Source organism: Parasteatoda tepidariorum, chromosome 4, assembly GCF_043381705.1.
Source record: "Parasteatoda tepidariorum isolate YZ-2023 chromosome 4, CAS_Ptep_4.0, whole genome shotgun sequence".
Classification (NCBI taxonomy): domain Eukaryota; kingdom Metazoa; phylum Arthropoda; class Arachnida; order Araneae; family Theridiidae; genus Parasteatoda; species Parasteatoda tepidariorum.
Genome location: NC_092207.1, coordinates 50,575,183 through 50,597,446, shown reverse-complemented (window position 1 = coordinate 50,597,446; position 22,264 = coordinate 50,575,183). Strand labels below are relative to the sequence as shown.

The 22,264-nt window shown below is 31.2% G+C and overlaps 1 protein-coding gene across 1 annotated transcript in view; it reads right to left on the bottom strand.

Annotated features, from left to right (window-relative positions):
* LOC107448220 (medium-chain acyl-CoA ligase ACSF2, mitochondrial) overlaps positions 1 to 22,264 on the bottom strand; it is a gene marked incomplete in the record, with an annotated part of 38,867 nt that overhangs the window by 8,911 nt on the left and 7,692 nt on the right. The window contains 6 exon segments of the mRNA XM_043042746.2: positions 5,783 to 5,890; positions 7,458 to 7,534; positions 10,752 to 10,843; positions 14,151 to 14,299; positions 17,087 to 17,182; positions 18,465 to 18,582. Of these exon segments, the coding sequence (XP_042898680.1) occupies positions 5,783 to 5,890; positions 7,458 to 7,534; positions 10,752 to 10,843; positions 14,151 to 14,299; positions 17,087 to 17,182; positions 18,465 to 18,582 (640 nt within the window).

Sequence of the window (22,264 nt, the reverse complement as noted above, 5' to 3'; positions counted from 1 at the left end):
TCCAATTTGTTAAATAAAAAAATTGATTGTTAATTTTTTTTAGTTCAGGAAAATTTTTTAAAAGAAATTAAAGCTTGCACTATAAATACGACCAACTATAACTATGAAGAAGAAGAAAAATCCCCAAACAAAGAGAACGAATAGTTGAAAGTCGCTGAATCGTAAATTAGCTTCCAGTTTTGTAGAATAGAAAATCCCAACCATTATAGTACAAGGAGAAAGCTATTTTCAGCGGAAAGCAAGCAGAATATTAAAGAGACTAAACACATTGAGTTTACGCATTTTTTTTCTCAAGAAATTGGAAATCTTTTTGAAGTTAGATATGTACATTGATTAGAATTGTGAACACTGTCATTTTAGAGAGTAAATTGTTAATCATATTACACTCGAATTAAAAATCAAATAAATAATAGATGGAGGTATGATGCAGCAATTTAGTTTCCACAAAAAATCAATAACAATAAGTCCGAAAGCATTCTTATTTTTTCGACAGTACTTTCTAGAACACTGGATCTGCTTGAACTTTTCTAAGCATATGCTAATGAATTTCAAATTAATTGTTATGAAATAAAGAAAACAAATTTAAACTTTTCTCACTTAATATAATTAATAAATTTTTTTTGATAGATATGCATAAAATCATTTATGTAAGACATTTCAAACTGTATCACCAAAGTGTAACATTGCTTGGGTCACTAGAAAGCTAAAGCAATGGTAGAGAAGGAAAAATTCGTAGAGAATTAAAAGGAATGTTCGCATTATTTTATCACAGTAATTCTCAATCACTGTGCCGCGGCACTTTTGTGTGCCGCCAAATTCATAAAGTGTGCCGCCAAAATGTTAGAAATGTATATAGTAAAAATTATAATGTTTTTTTTTTTATTACGAGTAAAGTTTAAATTAAAGAAAAGTACTTATATACACACTGGTGGACAAAATTAGGAGATGGAAAGCATTTTCGCACATTTCTATGACGCTATATTCTTCTATGACGCACATTTCTATGACGTTATGACGCTATTTCTGGACAGTTATTGATATGGAGGGAACCTTGAACCCGATACCATCCCAGCAACATTATCGAAAGGGACCATTATGCTGGTGGAGGACTCATAGTTTGGGCAGGGATCATGCAAGATACCCGCACACCGCTCCATGTGTTTAACAATGGTTCCGTGAATGCCCAGAGGTACAGGCAGGTCCTCTGAGCCCTATGTGCATCTTTTCAGGGGTGCTGTTGGCCCTGAGTTCATTTTTATGGACGACAATGCGCGACCACATAGGGCTCTCATGGTTGATGAGTATCTGGAAAGCGAGGATATTCAGTGAATGGATTGGCCTGCCAAATCCCCTGACCTGAATCCTATCGAACATGCTTTGGATGCTCTTGGGAGAGCTAATGCGATGCGCCAACCTCCCCCCTGAACCATTCTGGAATTAAAAATTGCTCTGGTCGAAGAATGGGAGGGTCTTCCACAAGTCTTCCTTAACTCCCTTATTAACAGCATGCATACTCGTTGTGCATGCTGTCTGTCTGTCAGGGGTGACCATACACCATACTAGAGGCAACACACACTGTACAAGCCTCACTTTTATTGTCATCTTTTATCCTTAAATTCAGACTACATTGGATTTCTTGGCAATAGGTCCTGCCAGTGAATGGCACGTTCATTTTTGTTTTGCATACTTTATTATCATGGAATAAGCTATATCCATTCCAAATTTCATTTATTTATATTCAGTATTTTTTGAGATATTTGGGAAAATGTCTTCCATCTCTTAATTTTGTCGACCAGTGTATATGAATATTGTAACGGATAATTCATTATTTCCCAAAATTAGATCTAAAAAAATTTGATTGGGTTCGTATTCCATTTGTGATAACAAGTACTTCTGTATTTGAATTAACTTTGAATGAAGAGGAAGAACTAATTTTGCTTTATAACACTCGAGATTTAATTTTAAAATATGCGGAAGAATCAATTAATTCATTTCGGATTAACATTAGATGCGATAATCCCATGATAGCCAAAAACGCTTTAAAAATATTATTACAATTTTCTGCATCTTATTTGTGTGAATTCGGATTTTCAGTATTAACCAACATAAAAGCGAAAAAAAGATCGAGACTGTTAAATGTAGAAGACGACATGAGAGTAACATTGTCATTATTATGACCCAATATAAATGAAATTATCAAAAAACATCAAGCACAAATTTCTCATTAAAAATATTCTTATTATTCATTTGTAATTAATCCCCTAATAAACATTGTTTTTATAGTACATATTATATTATTTTACATTCCAAATTATTATCATAAAATATTTAACACAGTGTATTATAGGCAAGTTAACAACTTTTAAACTTATCTTTTTCTTTGGGTGCCGCAAGATTTTGAAATCGTTAAAGATGTGCTGTGACAAAAAAAAAAAAAGGCTGAGAAACACTATTTTATCATATATGTAGAGAAAAATGGTGACTATAACAACCTAAAAACAACAAAACTATACGATACATCAACTAGGCTTCTATAGTCACTGTAAAACGGTTAGCCTCAAACAATTTAAACTTGAGCATCAGCCGTACCCTCACCAAGTAATTGTAACTATATGACTAGGAGGAATTTTTAAAAAAAGATCCATTTTAGAGACACACCCAGTATTTAAGGTTTTATTTCTCACAGTTGTAACTTCAACTGAATTAAAATTAAATGAAACCCTAAAATATGTCTGAACAAAACTGTATATTTTATTTCACAAAATTACTACTTCTCTACTGTTTTTTTAAAACTTTTATCTATTATGTACTTTTTAAAAAAAGCTCAATAAATTTAGTATCACAAAAAAAGTTGTTCGGAAAGATTTTCTGAAACTTATTTTTTGGAGATTATACGAATTTCATATTAAATAAAAAAAAAGGTTCTTTAACTAGTGTTTCTCTTGCCTCTTTTACATTACACTGGTTTGCAAAACTTAAGCAACAAGTGGTTTTTCGGCCACAGCTCCCCAACAAAGTATAAGATACCCATGAAATTGCAGTATAATATACACGTAATTCGGTAGAAAGATTATTTGTATGCAAATTTTAGACATAAAGCGTCGTAGGTGATGTAAGTGTACTTAAACCTTGTGGGTCGGCGCGCGCAGGTCAAAGCTGCGATAAAAGAATGAAGAGCACCGTAGTTAAAGACATTCGCTGCAAGTGCAAGTGATTTGTTTTGTGAAACATGTCTTTAAGAAATCATTTAGACGACTTTACTCGAGGAAGAATGATTGGGAAGCTTGAGGAGGGGCGTAGTGTGACCAGTGTTGCCGCGAAGAGTTCGGGATCAACAAAAGTGTTGTTACTCGTGCTTGGAATGCCTTTAAAACTACTGGTACAGCTGTTCGGAAGGTTGGTGGTGGCCGTCCAAGGAAAACAACACCAAGAAATGACCGTTACATTGTCCTCCAGGCGAAAAGAAGCCGTTTTCAGTCAGCGAGCGCCATATCTCAGCAACTGCGCACAGCAACAGGACGACAAGTATCAAGATTTACAGTGGCCAGACGCCTCCACAAAGGAGGCTTATTTGCTAGACGTCCTGAACGCTGCATACCTTTAAAAGCTAGCCATCGGCGGCACCGTTTAGAATGGTGCAGAGAACACGAAACCTGGACACCTCATCAATGGAGTCGCGTCCTCTTCACAGATGAGAGTCGTTTTAGTGCTACAAGCGATTCTCAACGTCAAGTTGATCTGGAGAGAGGTTGGAGCTCGATTTCATCCCAATAACATCGCGGAAAGAGATCGTTACGGTGGTTCTGGAGTTGTCGTCTGGGGTGGCATTATGTTGAACGGGCGGACTGAGCTTCAGATCTTCGACCGAGGTTCTGTAACTGGAGACCGCTACTGCAATGAGGTAATCCTACTCCATGTGGCGTCTGTTCCGTGGGACCATTGGACCAGACTTCATATTTATGGATGACAATGCCCGCCCACACCGTACTGCTAATGTTCAAGAGCTACTGGTTAGGGAAGATATCACACGAATGGATTGGCCAGCTTACTCTCCAGATCTAAATCCCATAGAGCATGTGTGGGATGCATTAAGGAGACGTCTTGCGACACGAAAGTATCCTCCTGGTAACACCCATCAGATGAAAGATGCGTTAAAGGAGGAATGGAGACGTTTATCCCAAGAACTCCTGGATAATCTGGTGCTTTGCATGGAAAGACGATGGCAAGCAGCAATTACAGTAAGGGAGGGCATATCCCATACTAGGGAATATCTGCCAGTTGTACTTACGCTTCTTCAGGCAATCATGTGTAACGCCACTATATGTCAAATAAAGCCTTTTTTTGTTCCAAACCCTACTTTAAGCTTTATAGTCATTTCTGCACCATTATTCTTTTACCATCGTTTAAGTACAAAATAATGTACATCATATTCAAATTTCGTGTCAATCGGATGATTTCTTGTAGAGTTATGACAAAAATGCACTTGTTGCTTAAGTTTTGCACACCAGTGTAGTTTATTCTATCAGTATAGCCAAATTTGTCTACTTTATTATGAATTTATACATTCAACAAAATTGCTTCAAGTGGCAGACTTTCCATTAGTTATTTTTTGCATTGCATTGAACAATGAAATTTTAGAAATTGTATATTAGAAATGTTAAGTTCTACACTGAAGAGCCAAAATAAAACTGGTATACCTGCCTAATATCGTGTAGGGCTGCCTAGTATCGTGTAGGGATTTTGGTGGAAAACGGAAGTGTCTAAATTCAGAAGAGTGCCGCTGGTCACCAAAATCCTCAGACATGAACATTATTGAACATATTTGGGATGCCTTGCAACGTGATGTTCGGAAGATATCCTCACCCCCTCTTACTCCCACTGGTTTATGGATAGCCCTGCAGAATTCATGGTGTCAATTATCTCCAGTACTACTTCCCACATTGATCGAATCTATGCCACGTCGTGTTGCGGCACTTCTGCGTGCTCGCGGGGGCCCTACACGACATTAGGTAGGTATACCAGTTTTTTTTGGCTCCTCAGTGTAGTATTAAATGTTTTAGATAAATATACATTGATATCCAATAAAGTTAGGCATACGTTTAGTCTAGATATATATGTAAAAATATGCTTAACTTTTAAATGCCTGCGCAAATCTGTCTATTATACTGAACAGATATTATTTTATCACATTTAATAAATATTATATGGAGAATGATATAATAGTAGTAATTATATTTAGCTTTCTTGAAAAATTAAATAATACTAGTTGTTTATTTGTAGAAATTAAATAAATAATCATTTGAGTTACAAAATATTACATATTTTAAAACCAGTAACACCAATGAGGTACAAAAAATGCTGAAGCCTGTCGCTGTTTGTAACAAAAATTTTAATATCAGTACAACTGTTTGCAAATAAATAAATAAATAAAATTTACAATTTGAAAAGTTTGCTCAAACGTTTTGAAATGAATCTTGTGGAAACATTCAATAAATTTTTAGTTACTTTGGTAAGAAATGAAAATGACTAATATATCAGCAACTTTTAAGAAATAAATTAAAACGAACATAAATATAAAAATTCAATTAAAAATGAAACATTCCAGACTCATTCTGATATGGTATACTGATGTTTTTTTTTTTTACTTTTATCAAAATTAATCAGTATAAAAACAATTGCTTCATTAAACAATTTCTTTCACCAATGTCAAATTTCATTTTACTGTAGTAATCATAATTATTCGCTCACAATATCTAAATAAAGACATCTTTAAATATTTTACCTCGAGTTCCTCTATAGGTTCCAGAAAATCACTTATCATAGCTTCCTTGCCTTCATTTAGATTTGTTAAACTTATAACAGGGCTAGTTTCGGTTAAACCATAAGCTATCTGAAAAATGCATAGGGGTACATTATGTTATTCCATTTAACAAATCTTATTTTTCTTTAGTTAAATTTTACACCATGATCTGTTATTTTGAAGATGTGTATTATTAAGAAAAAAAAGATTAACTTTACTCTATTTTGAAGAAACTCTATGAAAAAAAAGACCTATATAATTTTTATTCATTATTTTTAATGTTAAAAGAGCCTACTTTTTTCCTACGAACTGTTCATGTTTCAGAAATTTTTAACTCTTTAGCTCCTTAAAAAAATTGAATGATTAAAATCATTCTTTTCCTTTCTCCCCAGATCAAATTCATGACTATTAAATTATCGAAAAGTGATTGAACCAGGTTGAGCGAATTAAGTTATCGAAACGTGGTAAAATTCGGATGATTGTACTAAATTATCGAAAATTGAAAAAAGTTGTGATATTTAAAAATTAAATGGTTAAAGTGATTCTTTTCCTTTCTCCCCCTAAAACAAATTCATGAGCATTAAATTATTGAAAAGTGATTAAAGTAGGGAGTAAGTACATTAAATTATCGAGAGTGATAAAATTAGAATGATTGAATTAAATTATTGGAAAGTTATAAAACTAGGTGAGGCATTAAATTATCGAAAAATGATAAAACTAGAGTGAGTGCATTAAATCATCAAAAAGTGAAAAAACTAGGATGAGTGCTTTAAATTATCGAAAATTGATAAACTAGGGTGAGTGTATTAAATTGTCGTATTCGAATTTACCCTAGTTATTCAAAAGGGCATTTTACGTAAGAATCAGCAAAAAACTGGAGTAAGTGTGTAGTCATGAAACGGTGAGAGGAAAAAGAGCCATATTCGAATTTACCCTAGTTATTCAAGAGGACATTTTACGTAAGAATCAGCAAAAAACTGGAGTAAGTGTGTCGTCATGAAACGGTGGGTGGAGAAAGAGTCGTATTCGAATTTACCCTAGTTATTCAAGAGGACATTTTACGTAAGAATCAACAAAAATGGTGCGATGTCTCAGAAAAAAACCTTTTATGCAGAACAATGCGACCCAATACTATTTTATCTGTGGAATGAAATTGAACATATTGTCATGAATAATGAAGCTGAACATATTACTTATAATGAAAAGTGCACTCATAGCACTCTGTCGTGATAAATGAAATGATTTTTCATAGTTATAATCATTTATTCGAAATATCAGCTAAGAATCATAGCTTGATAAAAAGCGTATATTATTTCAGTTCCAAAAAGCTTTGCAAAGTCTTCTTTTAGTCAAAATAATAATTCAGAGAAAAATAAGCATGTTCCCTTTTTAATATATTTTTTTAAATAAAATATTTTTTAAATTCTTAATTATCATTTCAAGATTTTTTTTGAAATTATGAATACAGTCTACACCATTCTTTCATAATTTTTGATCGAAATTTATTTATTTATTTTTTAAAAAAATGAATTCTAACCTAAATTGTGAAGAAGTTCTATTCAAAAAAGTTTTTTTTAGTAAATATTCGCATCAGAAATGAGTAAGAAAAGAATATTGAGTAAGAATGTGTACGATTAAAACTCCATGCCTAACTTACTTGAACTTTCTGAATTTTCAAGTCATTTTGTAATTCTTTTAAAAGCCCACCTGGTGCAGGAGATCCTCCTATAGTTACTGAAAAAGTAATCATTATCAATAATAGACTTACAGGCAGATGAATTAACTACTTTTCGAATATTTGTACAGAAAAAAATTTTATTTTTGTATTTTGTACTAGTTTTAACTAATTTTAGATAGTTTTAATTAATTTTAGAGTTAATCAATCTGAAGAAATTTAAAAGAAAAAGTACTCCCAACTTGCGAGGAAGGGATTTTTACAGCACATAATAGCAAAATGTTTGATAAAAGTAATACGATACAACGCAAAAGTACCGCTTGACATAAATACCAGAGTTCAATGTTTGACTTAAATCGGAATTTTATAAGCACTAAAAAACAATAAAACAAATTTCACTAAAAATTTAAATTTTGTCATCTCAAATATCATAATTTATAACAAATAATTCTAAACTTTTCGATTTTTGACACTTGTAACTAAAAAAATAATTTTATAATTTTCGCATTAATAATTGAATTAAATAATTTTATTCATGAAACTATAATTTGGTAAGCAACTTTTTAATTAATTTTATTTTATTTTATAACCATCGTTGAACAACCAAGCCAATTTCGAGTTTACGACTACCAATGTTCAACTCCGTAGCCTTGTAACTTTGAACCCAATCCAGAAGACAAGGGAACTTATGGATCAAGTAATAGGGGAAATTTGCCTTCGAGAGAACACGGCAAGAGGATTGTAATCCACGATCCGTCTATCCCGGAGGATATTTTAAGTTAGCACTGTGGTCAGTGCAAATCGAGAGCAAAATTCGCATCAACCAGCCACAGCTGGGATTCGTACCTGGGCCACCTCATTGGGAGGCGAACGCTCTATCCCCTGAGCCGCGGCGACTATATTTTTTTAATTTCAGTTATTTTTCCAAAGATATAGGGAAATACATAAATAAAATATAGCATTACGAGGCCCAAACTCTTGTCCAGTTCGTTTTCGTGTTGTCCGGTCATTATTCGTCCGGTCATGTTGTCCGGACTTATCCGGTCGTTATTAATACAACAGCTTTAGCTTTCTATTCACGGCTAATTTTTTGGAGTCAAGAAATGTTACCCATCTCAATAAATCATATTTGTTAAGAAGAAAAAAATACATTTCATAGTCTAATTTAGTAACTTAAGTTATTGTCTTGTTAATTAATGGGATGACGTTAGTCTTGATATTTCTCTTGGTCAAGAGTTAATCAATTAACCATGCGATTAATAAAATATAGTTACTGATCTAACAGTCAATTCAAGTAGACAGTTGACTTTTTGATTGCCGTGTTGATGGATCGAATTATGATGATTGCCGTTCAAATTGATCATCTCACTTGATCATTATTGATCGAATCATTTGATACTTGCCACGGTATTCATTGTATTTATATTCTAAGGAAATAATACCATAAATAAATTTTGGATGTGAATTAACATCCAATGATCAAGTTTTCATCCCATGGAATCAATTGTACATGTACTCGTGTACCATAAAAAGTAACGATTCGCAAAGAGAAACAGGGGTGACTTAATCTATCCCCTCATCAAGCACTATTGGTTGTAGTTTCCATGTTTTAAATTTCTGAGAAAAAATTAGAGTTAAATTAAAGCTCTGTTATTTATTGTGTTATTTTGAAGCTCAAATATACGAATTAATTCATGAATAAAGTTGGTCCGTCAAACCACTTAGATTGCATATCAAAACTTAAAAATCTAATATAATGGTAAATCCTTCAGGGTGCACTTTTTTCTCTGTCTTACTTCCCACCCACCCCTGTTTTTATCTTTTATCTACGAAATTTCGAAAGAAAGCAGAGCAAAAATTGATAAAATTTAAGGATTTGACAAGAAATATCTAATGATGACGATTTTCTTGTTCTCACGTTTGTCAAGAGTTTTAAGCAACAAAAAAAAATTGTTCCGCAGTTGAAGTTGATATTTAAAGATGGGGGAAAAAACGTCCTACTTATAGTCATCATCATCATGGTTGGCCAGACAGCCCAATGTGAGCCAATGCCTTCCTCTGAAGATTTCTCCACGACGACTTCCGATTTATCTTTGATCCCTAATTTTTTTCATTAATTGCGAGAAAATCAGACTCCACTGAGACGCCCCATCTCAACCGCGGCCTTCCTCGCTTTCTTTTTCCAGTGGGTCTAAAAGGCACTACACTATCTTTTTCATTGTGTTGTCGTCACTCATTCGAATCACGTGGGTGATCCAATTCATTATATTTATTTTTATGTATATCAGGTTGCTCAGGTTATGTAATATCAGGTTGTTTATAAATCTTGTACAGATACTACTATAGTATATTGTATAGATCCTACTTATAGCAAAAATTTAAAAATTCATTTGCTGTTTTCTTCAAAAATAAAATACAGGTGATTCATAATTTTATTGATAATTAATTTTGGTGAAAACAAAGATTGAATTAAAAATTGTATAATTCATGATCAAATTCTAATTCTAGGGCGCGTTTATGTAAAGTTTACTTTGACGCTTCGAAAAAATTACGTTAGGATTTTGTGTTTTAGAAATAAGAATGAGACACAATGGGACAGATAATATTTCATGGGCTGAAATAAATAAAAAATAAATAATAATAAAAAAATAAAATAAATAAAGTAAAATAAAAATTTTCTTTATCACGATATTTTTACAATAAACTGTGTTTAAGAACAAATAAATACTTTTGGGTTTGCAATTGGTTTTTTCTTCAGACTACTGATTTAGTTATAATTTAAAACTAACCGAAAAATAAAAGCGAGAAACTATGGCCTATTATGAATAACCAAACTCTTATCAAGAACATTTTAAATAACACTGAGTAAAATAATTAAAATAGAAAAAGAAATTTCATTTTTATGCTTTAAAAAAATTATGCTTTGTTTTTATACTGCTGTTCAAACTTAGTTATAACTCTATGTTTGTAACACTAAAATAACAGGAAAATTGTTTTGCGAAACAGTATACAAGCTATTTGGTATGTTTGAAAATGTGAACAATATTTTATATTTTATGCAATAACAAAAATTAAACCCCGGTTAAGAGTTGTTCTGAAATGATTCTAATATGTAATGAAGTTTTATTTTTAAAAAACTTTTATTATTTTCTTACAAATGTGCAGAAAGATTAGTGAAAAATTGAGTTATATTTCTTTTCAAAATAAATGCAGGAAATTTACATGCATGTATTCTATACAAGTATTACTCAAAACTTGAATGGTATGAAAATCTACCTTGTTTAAGTGAACTAATGTCATGATGAAGAAGCTTGTAATTCTTGACAATGTCTATTATCATTGTTGGAGTTCCAAATAGAACGTTGCATCTGTGAAAATAGAAGTGAATATGTTTTTCAATATTTATAGAGCTAATATACTTCTATATTTTAGAATAATTAAAAAGTATGGACAGATAAATCTATCAAAAAGTTCTATACATTCTGGAAAAAATAAATAAATGTCCCAATGTTTTTTTTTAAAGATATGTTCACTTAATGTTTAACACACTTCTATTCTGGAAACCTTTCTGACCTTCGTAACTTTAAAAAAAAAAATTATAAAAAATTCGTTGGTCGAAATTTATAATAAAAGCCGTATTAAATATTTAAAATAAGAAGTGCTTACTAAAAATTAAAACTAAAAACATTTGCATTTCGATAATTTCTTTAAAGTTTAGTAATGTAATGTAATTTTTTATGTATAGAAACGAAAGTAAAAGCATTTTATACCGATAGATGGCGGTAGGTTATGTTTTATCAAGTTGATGTATATGAGATAAGTAACGCTAGTGATTATATGGGATTTGATCTAAATGGTCGATTTTTCGGTCTCACTTATTAATTTGTTTTATATGGTTTAAGAAGAGATTTGGGCGCCGAATACAGTAATCAAATACAACTGTAATTGATTACAAATAATTAATTCGATACAATCAATTACTTGCAATCACAAGTAGTGGGGAAAATGATTACATGTACTCATAATCTCTGATTACACATGATAATAATGACACGTAATCATGATTACAAGTAATTAAAAAATATGATTACATGTAAATATGATTAAATGCAATTGTGATTATAGGTAATTAAATTATACGATTACAGTATAAATTTCTATCATTCTATTTAGGACAATAAACAAATCTGGGATAATAGACAATTAGATCGAGGAGTGTAATATTATGTACATAAATTGTGTATATATACAATGTACGTATATACAGGTCACAAAAAATAAATATATGAATAAAAAATAAAAAAAATAAATCACACTCTGAAAACCTTTTGATCTAATGATTGGATTTTCATCTACTTGGATTCAATGGCTTAAGAGGTGACCTCTAATATGTTAATTAGTCAGAGTAAGGATATTTTATGTTATAGAAGGAGATACAAAAACGTACTTTTTCTGAATAAACATACCACTTTTTTGCCGGATTATAATCTCTGACACCCAAAATATAGGGAACAGCCGCAATTCAAGAAATATGGCCTTAATAGTTTGGTCCGAAATGCGATTGAAAGTTTGAACCCTTTACTGTTAATTTTACATTTTACGTATTTGTTTATCGCTCAAGAAACTTTTAAGCAAATCGAAGAATTTTTGTACACAGTGGTAATTGTTTATCCAAAAATAATTCTTTGCAAAACTATTTTTTAGCAATTATTTATTATTTTACTTGACAATAGTAAAAAAAAATTGTAAGGTAAGCACATTTTAATATAATTTTAAGGAATGTAATTTTGTAAGGAAAAATACAAAGTTTGAACGAAATTGGTCGAATACATTCTGAGAAGTCGACTTTTTAAATATGCCACCTTTTTCTGCCAAGTCGTCTTAAAATACCGTCTTAAAATATCGTCTACACATATGAGATTATCACCTCGAACCATTAAGATTGAGATCTAGTTCGAAAAAATTCAATCATTAGGATCAAAAGATATCCAGGATGTTTCTTTTTTCTCGTTGTTCACCGTGCATAGTTGCAATATATGAATGTTCAACGAATGTATGTATTTGCAAGGAATTCTCATGCAAATACAATGTATGTACGTACATACAATGTATACACAGGGTGATTCTAAAATCAGTGAGAGACTTGGAGGGTGTGGGTGGGCACATCGTAGGTCTGCTAGGGGCGCTATGTGTGCCTTTAAACTTTTGTGTACTTTTATTCATGGAAATTATCTTAATTTGGTCTAAATTTAATTTTAATTTTTTGTTTTCTAATAGTTACTTTCGAAAATTGTTTTCAAATAGATGCAGATATGGCTGTTTTATATAATATCATGATTCAACGAACTTGTAATATTAGTCTCATAATCATTTAATTCCGACTAAAAATATAATATTATACCAATTTAAATGCAATTTTGGACAATAATTATTAAAAAATAGAAAATTAAGGTGATATTTAAATATTTTAGATAAGTAAAAGACCCTGTTGAATTATTGAATTTTAAAAAAGTTAAGTTAGTCCCCAGAATTGCCAATATTGCAACATTGTAAAGAACAATCCGATCATTTGATTAAAATATATTACGGTTGTTCCTTTCTTTAAATTTTGTGCACTTTACGGTTCATGTATCTCGGTGCCATTGGCAACCAGCTATAGTTAGTTCCCCCTGCTCTGAGTCCAAGACATGACGAAGCTTGAAGATCGAAAAATAACATTTATTGTATAAAATAGACAGCATACTCTGCCATTAAATAAAAAACAATTGTAAGTTACTATTAAACATCATCATTTACAATAATTTAAATATCAAATATATAATATAGATACAATCATACACCACACTATTCGTTTTTCTTCCAGACTGATGACTATCTGTTTCTCCGTTGAACAGGCTCACATAGCACAAGATTTTTTATTTTATTTTATAACCGTCGTTGAACAGCCGACCCAATTTTTGGGTTTACGACTACTAATGTTCAACTCCGTAGCCTTGTAATTTTGAACTCAATCCAGAAGACAAGGAAACTCCTGGATCAAGTATTGGGAGAGAAATTTGATTTCCTGGAGGACTTTTTTTTTTACAGAACTAACCCGCATTTGAGTTACATGGAGAGGAAGACCACGAGAACCTCCCACTGTCAGTTTGACGGCAAGGGGATTCTAACTCATGATCCGTCTACCACTGAGGATATTTCACGTCAGCACTGTGGTCGGTGCAAGCCAGATGCGGAATTTTTAAACATTGCATGTAAACAATTAATATAGAAAATTGAAGGGAAAAAAATTACAAAATGAAAAAAAAAAAAAAAAAAAAAACTTTAGAAAATTTTAAAAAGAAAACCCCCCTACAATCGGAAAAGCCATTTAAAAGATTAATGAAAATTTAAGCAGCAACAAGGAGTTTCAACTACAGGCTATCATTTTTTCGGCATTACGCTCAAACTACACTTCACAGGAAACTAGCAATATTGCTTTAAAGCCATCGTTGAAAAATAATCAAACTGTTGAAGAAATAAAAAACGAATTGGTGCACTTATTGTCTAAATATTAGAGTATATGCACACAGATAAACTTTCAATTTTATATACTAAGAGATATACGTATGAACTTCACATGAACTAATTAACATAAAGACTTTATCAATTAAAAAATCAGAACTGTAAAAAACTGACCTGTACTTTTCTATAGTTTTTAAGCTTTCTATGGAATCGAACCCAGCACTTGGAAAAACAATTGTACCACCATGAAGAATGGGGCTCAATGTCCCTATAACACAACCGAACGTATGGAAGAGAGGTACTTGGCAACACAAAATTGGTCTCTGTTTAAATTAAAGAAAAATGCACAAGTGTATTGTATAGTTTGATTAATAAAATAAAAATATAGAGTTAATAACAATTGATCGTGAAAAAAAACATTCCTGTTAAGAAACGTCCCCGAATTAATAATATGATCTGTATATTTCCTTTTTATATGAATTTTATTAATTAATCTTAGGGAAACTCTTTTATATTATCATCTACGTATATCCTTGCCCCATCTAATTATACGAAAACTAGTAAATATACTTTTCTGAACTTTTAATTTCCTAAATTTTAGAGAAGTGGTTCCCTAGAACTTAAATTTTTAATCTCCATTTCTTTCTTAAATTATTGTTTACTATTGCCTTAACTATGTTTTTTTTCGAAATCGATCACTAGAAACTATAAATAGTATCTTAAATAACCGAGAAATGTAAAATTCATTACAGAAATTATTGTAATAATTTACATAAAAAGAGCTTCATAAAAATAAGCATGATGCTAATGTGCTGATGAAGCATGATGTAATGGCATCATGTTTTTGTTAAATTTTAAAATTCTAATCCTATTTTTATTGTTGATGTTGATGATGAACTCTCAAGTTTGAAAATTTAAAGAATCATTCTACGCAATCGAATAGTTCATTGTTCTTGACAGTTTTGATAATAACAGGATAGAAAACTGCTGATCAACTGATAGTACTCAAAGTAGTACTATCTCAAACTTTATTGATTCTTCCATTATTTCCTCGTATTGAAAAACCTTCTAATTATAAAATAATATCAACGACGTATTTGGGTTTTTTACATCCGGAATTAATTTAGTTAAGATACAGTGAGATTAGCTTTTATTTTTAGTAAGTGGTATAGTATAATGATCGATATCATTTGTGAAAATGTTGGGGATTTTATATGAAAGGACATATTTTTTTTTTATCTAATTCTTACATTACAAAAAATCAGATAAAAATAATGCTTTTTTCGGTGCATTCTCTTTAAGTTCTTTTAAGCCGAATTTGGAAATTTTAAGGAATTTTTTTTTCTCCTTTTATAAGTAGCTTGCTAAAATAATCGATATAATTTGGGAAAAATTTTGGGATTTTATATGAAAGGATAGATTTTTTAATCGAATTCTTACATAATTAAAATCAGATAAAAAGGGATGTTTGTTTCTTACATTCTCTTTCGACAGTTAAGGCAAGTGGTATTAACCCTTTTCCTCAGCAGAAGACTCTGATTTCTCTAATTGTTATCAGAATAAAATTACTAAAAGTTATATAAGTATTGTTTACTTTTTAAATAGTTATTTATTTCTAATTTAATGTTGTCACATGTAATTCTTATTTATGATACTTTTGTAGCGTTTTCTGCTTTTAATTTTGTTTATTATTTCAAGTTAAAAGTAAGTATCCAGATGGTATGCTCCTTTAAAATAAAATAATTCTATGAAGTTACCTTAATTATCTTTATTTTATAATAAATATATTTGAATCAATTTCTTCACTTATTCACGGTTTAATAATTACTGAATAGATAATAAATTATATTTATTTTATTATAACCAGTAAGAAAACCTTTTTTAGTCATGATATCTGATTAAAATAATGAATACAAAATTATTAGGATTTTAATTTTTCACTATTGCTAACTAATCACTTTTACCGAAAACATTTTACGACCTTTAATGGTAACTAAAAATTAATACAACTTAAAACTAAAGAAACTGAAGAACTTTATTAAACTTAAAAAAAAAGTTTTTTAAAAAAAATATGGATGTACAAGCAAAGCTAGATAGCCGATCAAATGATGAAATTTAAATTTTATCTCATAGAATCGGGAACTTAATTTGTTTAAACAAATTTGTATTTGTGTGAACAAGTCTGAATTTGATTGTAACCGTCTACATACAAACTTTTTCATCACTTACATTTAATTTATTGTTACATCTCATCACTTGTTATCAAGTGATTCTTCAATGGGAGCTACTAAAATAATGGTTAGATATAAATAATAAAACAAGCTAATTGTTTACGTTAAATAACACATTAAATTTTGACATAGAAAATGTGTCTTAGTGGTCCTGGCAACAAAGGAATACGATATATCATATTTAGGAATTTTGATATATTAATGTTGTGAAGAGCTTTGTTTTTATTCTATTTTTGGAATATTTTTCAGTGGAAAAAAATGATCTGACCTTTGATTTGTGCGTAAAATGTGTCGAATCATATTAAGATTAGATATTAAGCATTGTGAGCAGTCACGTTGTCACAAATCAGATTTTGATGTCGTAAAGAATGATATAGTGCCTCTTAAATTAACTAATGCAATAACTGTTTTCAAACCTAACAATATATGTTTTAAACTTTTTTTATTATTTTAAATCATTCTCTTGATTTTTCTTTTGGTAATTTAGAAGTACAGATTCGTACTTAATTACCAAGAGTATTCTTAATTTATGAAAATATTAATATTAAGGGTTTTAAATTCTCCTCAGATTTTTTTGAAGTTAAATTGAAAATAAATTTTTAACACGATAAATCATATTTAATATTTAACCCACTGGTGGTTTAGTAAATGGGCAAAATTAGGAAAGTTTCTTTTCTAATTGTGAAGTAAATGTATTGAACTTTTGCTTTTATATATAAGTTACTTTTTTTTATAAAAACTTTTTTTTTAAATCAGAAATACTTAAAAATGCTAAGATATATTTAAAAAAATATAAAAAAAGTAATTTTTTAAAAAGCAATAGAGTTGGTTTTTAACTCAAACATGTTTAAATAAGGTTATCATGTAATGATCTGTTACCATCAAATCAAACTGAGCACGCCGTGCTGAATATATAGCATTGTTAATGATATTGTGATGTGTAAGAACAGCTCCTTTTGGCAAGCTTGTTGTACCCTGAAAAAAAGAATATATATATATATAACTACATATATATATCAAAATGAAACGAAATTTTACATGCGTAATGACTACTTTGATAAGTAAATAATTAGAAAATCAAAGAAAAAGGATAATTTATTTCAGAGAAAAAGGGAAAAGAACGGAGGAGTTAATACCCCGTTGAACCACCTCTAGCGCGAATGCATGATGCGATACGACCGTGCATTGAGGCATACAAGTTCTGTATGATGTTTTGAGGCATTTCGTTCCATATTTGTTCGTTCAAACTCGTGGAATGCCCAACTCGCCTTCCCAAATGATCCCAGATATGCTGGATCGGAGACAAATCTGGGGATCGGGCAGGCTAAGGAAGGGTGGTAACAGTATGGAGACAGTCTTGTGACACCCTTGCTGTATGAGGCCAAGCATTGTCTTATTAATAAATGGCTCATAGGAGTCGTTGCATGAGTGGCAACACATGTGATTGCAGGATTTCATGGACATACAGCTGGGCTGTCATGGTGCCACGGAACAATACTAGGGGTGTATGGTGAGGGGAGACTTTGCTTCCCCGTCATTAGCCGTCAAGGGTTGTATAGTGGTTTTACATGAATGTTCATTTAGGCCAATATTGAATGAATAAAAACAATAACGTTTCCAGGAAATAATGTGCAATGTAATTTAATGTAAATTAATGTCATTGAATGTAAATTTAGATTTTATTAAGTATAATTTGAATCAGATAGTGGCCACATCTTGAAAATAAGAAATCCCTTAAAGGGATGAAATAATAATACTCTCTATTGAGAGATCATAAAGCCAGAACAACATTTCTGACCGTTAAGAAAATTTAGACTGGGAGGCCCTTAAAGGGCTCCCAGCCTCCACAAATTTGAAATTAAAAGTGAATATATTTATTCTCAACGGACAGAGAAAGTATGGGTAGGAGATCCAAAATTTTGGCGATTTATCATAATATATCATAGCCAAAAACAAAGCCAACTAGCATATCAACATNAATTTGAGATGGATAGATGGCCTAGAGAAAGACCTTTTGGTCTTAATAACAAAAAATTGGAAAACACTAGCAAAAAAAGGTTAGCCTGGAAAAACTTCTTAAGAAGGTCAAGGCCCACCCTGGGCTTTCGAGCAATTGATGATGATATAGCGCAATAAATAAATACAAAAAAATCAAAAAGAAAACAGGAGAAAAACGAGGAAAATTTAGACGAAAATCAATAAGAAAAATAATAATAACATGGTCACAGTTAACAAAAAATATAAGTAAATAACTTACCGAGGTAAATTGAATGTTTACAGGATCATCACACTGTATTAATTTCTCTGTCTGTGTTAGTAGGGTATCACTCTCTTTGTTTCTGGAATCCGACACATCTTTAAATCGCAGAGTACCTCTGAAAGGAACGAGTAAGTTGTTTAAAAAAATACTTAAACTTACATTATTTTAAGAAAAAACTAGTTTCCATTATACCATTCTTTATCAGTTTTCCATTATATATATATATATAATATATTCCAGTGATTGCGTACAAGGATGCAAGAAGAGAGGGAAAAGGAATTCACAAAACAAAAAAGAGGAAATTGTTCGAGGATCTCCTTAAAAACGTTGAACATTTGAGCGATACTAATGAAAGCAGAGCTTTTTTTCGGGAAATCAACCTCGGGCGTAAAGAATTCAAACCAAGAATTACCTCATGTCGTAATAAGGAAGGAGTAATTTTGAGTCATATAACAGAGGTGTTGAAGAGATGGAATGAACATTTCGATTGTCTACTGAACACAGACAACGATGGATATGAGATACGTACAGAAAGCATGCAAACTGACAGCCAAGATGGGACTGCACCACCATCGTTGGAAGAAGTATCTGAAGGTATTAACAAACTTAAAGACAATAAAGCACCTGGTCCTGATGCTATTCTATCCGAATTGCTGAAAAATGGTGGAATTGAAACGACTAAGTACATACATAACTTAATAAAAGCAATTCGGGATCAGGAAATAATCCCTGAGGAATGGAAAATGAGTGTGACCTGTGTAATACACAAGAAAGGCGACTTACTTGAATCCTCTAACTACAGAGGTATTAGCTTGCTTTGTACAAGCTATAAAGTATTTTCAAATATTTTATACAACAGACTCTCTCCATTTGTGGAAAAACTGGTTGGAGAATATCAAGGGGGATGTAGGAAAGGAGGATCCACCACTGAGCAAATATTAACATTCAGCAGATTCTGGAGAAGACTAAAGAATTTGGAATAGATACACACCATCTTTTCATTGATTTTAAAGCTGCCTACGATAGCATCAATATAAAAGCCCTCACTGCAGCCTTGAGCGAGTTCAAAGTGCCTAAAAAGTTATCTAGGCTGATATACCTGACACAAACCACAACTAGGGTCAAAATACAGAATAATCTATCAAACCCAATGGTAGTAAATAATGGTATGCGAGAGGGGAGGCATTGGCATACCTACTCTTCAATTTAGTACTAGAAAATGTAATAAGAGATTCCAACATTAACATGAGGGGAAATATTTTTAATAAATCTGCACAACTGTTGGCTTTTGCTGATGACATAGACATCATTGCTAGAACAACACCTATAGCACTAAGACAGGCTTTTATTTCTTTAGAGAAAGCGGCTCTCAAGATGGGTCTGAGAATAAACGAGAGCAAGACTAAATATTTGCCCTGTACTAAAACAAACTTCAATAACACCCGTTTAGAAATTGAAGAAAATAAATTCGAGTTTATTGACAATTTCGTTTACTTGAGTTTTGCAATCAACAACAGTAACAACACCACAATAGAAATATAAAGAGGAATTACTATAGCCAATAATTGTTTTAACGGAATTCGAAAATATAAAAAATCTAATGTAATTCATAGAAAAACAAAAGTTTTCTTATGTAAATCTCTTATAAGATCAATTTTAACGTATGCTTGTGAAACCTGGACCATATCTTGTACGGATGACGCTATTTTGGGTACCTTTGAGAGAAAGGCATTGAGGAGTATTTTTGGAGGAATTCAAAAAAATTGATTGGGGCTCAGATGATCAAATTTAGAGCTTTATCACTCATATAATGAACCTGACATTATTAACTTTATTAAGCGACAAAGAATGAAATGGACAGGCTACGTTATCAGAATGAACGAAGACCGTTCTGCAAAAAGAGTTTTCAATGCCAGACCAGTTGGCACACGAAAAAGAGGGAGGCCGAATTTGAGATGGATAGATGGCCTAGAGAAAGACCTTTTGGTCTTAATAACAAAAAATTGGAAAACACTAGCAAAAAAAGGTTAGCCTGGAAAAACTTCTTAAGAAGGTCAAGGCCCACCCTGGGCTTTCGAGCAATTGATGATGATATAGCGCAATAAATAAATACAAAAAAATCAAAAAGAAAACAGGAGAAAAACGAGGAAAATTTAGACGAAAATCAATAAGAAAAATAATAATAACATGGTCACAGTTAACAAAAAATATAAGTAAATAACTTACCGAGGTAAATTGAATGTTTACAGGATCATCACACTGTATTAATTTCTCTGTCTGTGTTAGTAGGGTATCACTCTCTTTGTTTCTGGAATCCGACACATCTTTAAATCGCAGAGTACCTCTGAAAGGAACGAGTAAGTTGTTTAAAAAAATACTTAAACTTACATTATTTTAAGAAAAAACTAGTTTCCATTATACCATTCTTTATCAGTTTTCCATTATACCATTCTTTATGATCTCCTTAAAAATGTCAACAGATAAATTTATTACGAGGTAGGCTCATTTATTTGTTGATAATAAGTGAAATGTTTTTAGGGCAAAATCAAAATCCAACAGATATTCCACTTAAGAAGGCTTATTTGTTTGTAATTGTCTGTCCTTTCGTTTTAAAAAAAATTCTAAATTAACTTGAGGGTCATACTCTCGAAACTACTATCACACTTCTTGGATTGATCCGCAATTAGAGCTCGCTTTTCTCACCCATTGTATATACTTTAGTTTAGCTTTTTATGGCAGGTGATACCCTATTTAAGTGGTAGTTCTAAAATTATGCAATATAAACATCCTGCCAAAATGTTGACGTGTGTAAATTTCTTCCAATTTATGCGCAATACGATTTGGTTTATATGCATCTTAATGATACTTAGAAATTGCATTTGAAACAAATCTGAAGAATGTCGACATTCACGTAGTCGCTTGGTGTATGTCCGAAATATTTCCTAAATACCCTTATTTCTGACTCTCACCGGTGAATGTCAACAATCACATAGTCGCTTTGGTGAATGTCCGAAATATTTGTTATATCCAATTTTATATTAATTTATTCGTTAATATTATTATATTTATTTGTATTCTATATTTTAATACTTACTGACGATAGAATAGAAGAAACATCAGTGTTTGGAGTATCGGGCAAATATATACCGGACAGTGGCACTTAACCTTAAAAAAACATCAGTGGAAGGTATACCGGGCAATGGCGCTTGATCTTAAAAAAACATCAGTGTAGGGTATACCGGGAATATTCAAAATGAGGAAAAACAAAGAAAAATTATAGACATATGAGAAGAAAAAAAAAGGGGGGGAATAATAAGTAAAAAAATAACAAACAACAGTTAAAAAAAAGAAAGGAAAGAAAGGGATGAAATTTTATTTAAAAAACCGGGAAAAAAACATATAATCTTTTCATCAGCCCACACGATTATATCCGTAAAACAGAGTGCTTTCTGATATTGTATCAATAAAGCCAAAGCAAAATATATTAATACAATAGTGTGAGGAGCACTCAATATTTTTTTTAATAAAAATTACAACAAATAAAATAGAACGCAAAAAGTAAAAATAATTAAAAATAACATGTAAAAACAGAAAATAAAATGAAATAAAAAGAAAAAGCAGTATAAAAATGTACTATAAAGCGAGTAGCGAAATCAGATCAACTTACATGGACGGAAATTTTTTAAGAATGATTTAAAAATGTTTTCGAAAATTTTATATATATATATATATATATGTATACAGAGCTGTACTATTAAGATATCTCTTTGAGAATATATTTATATCATCCATGTTAA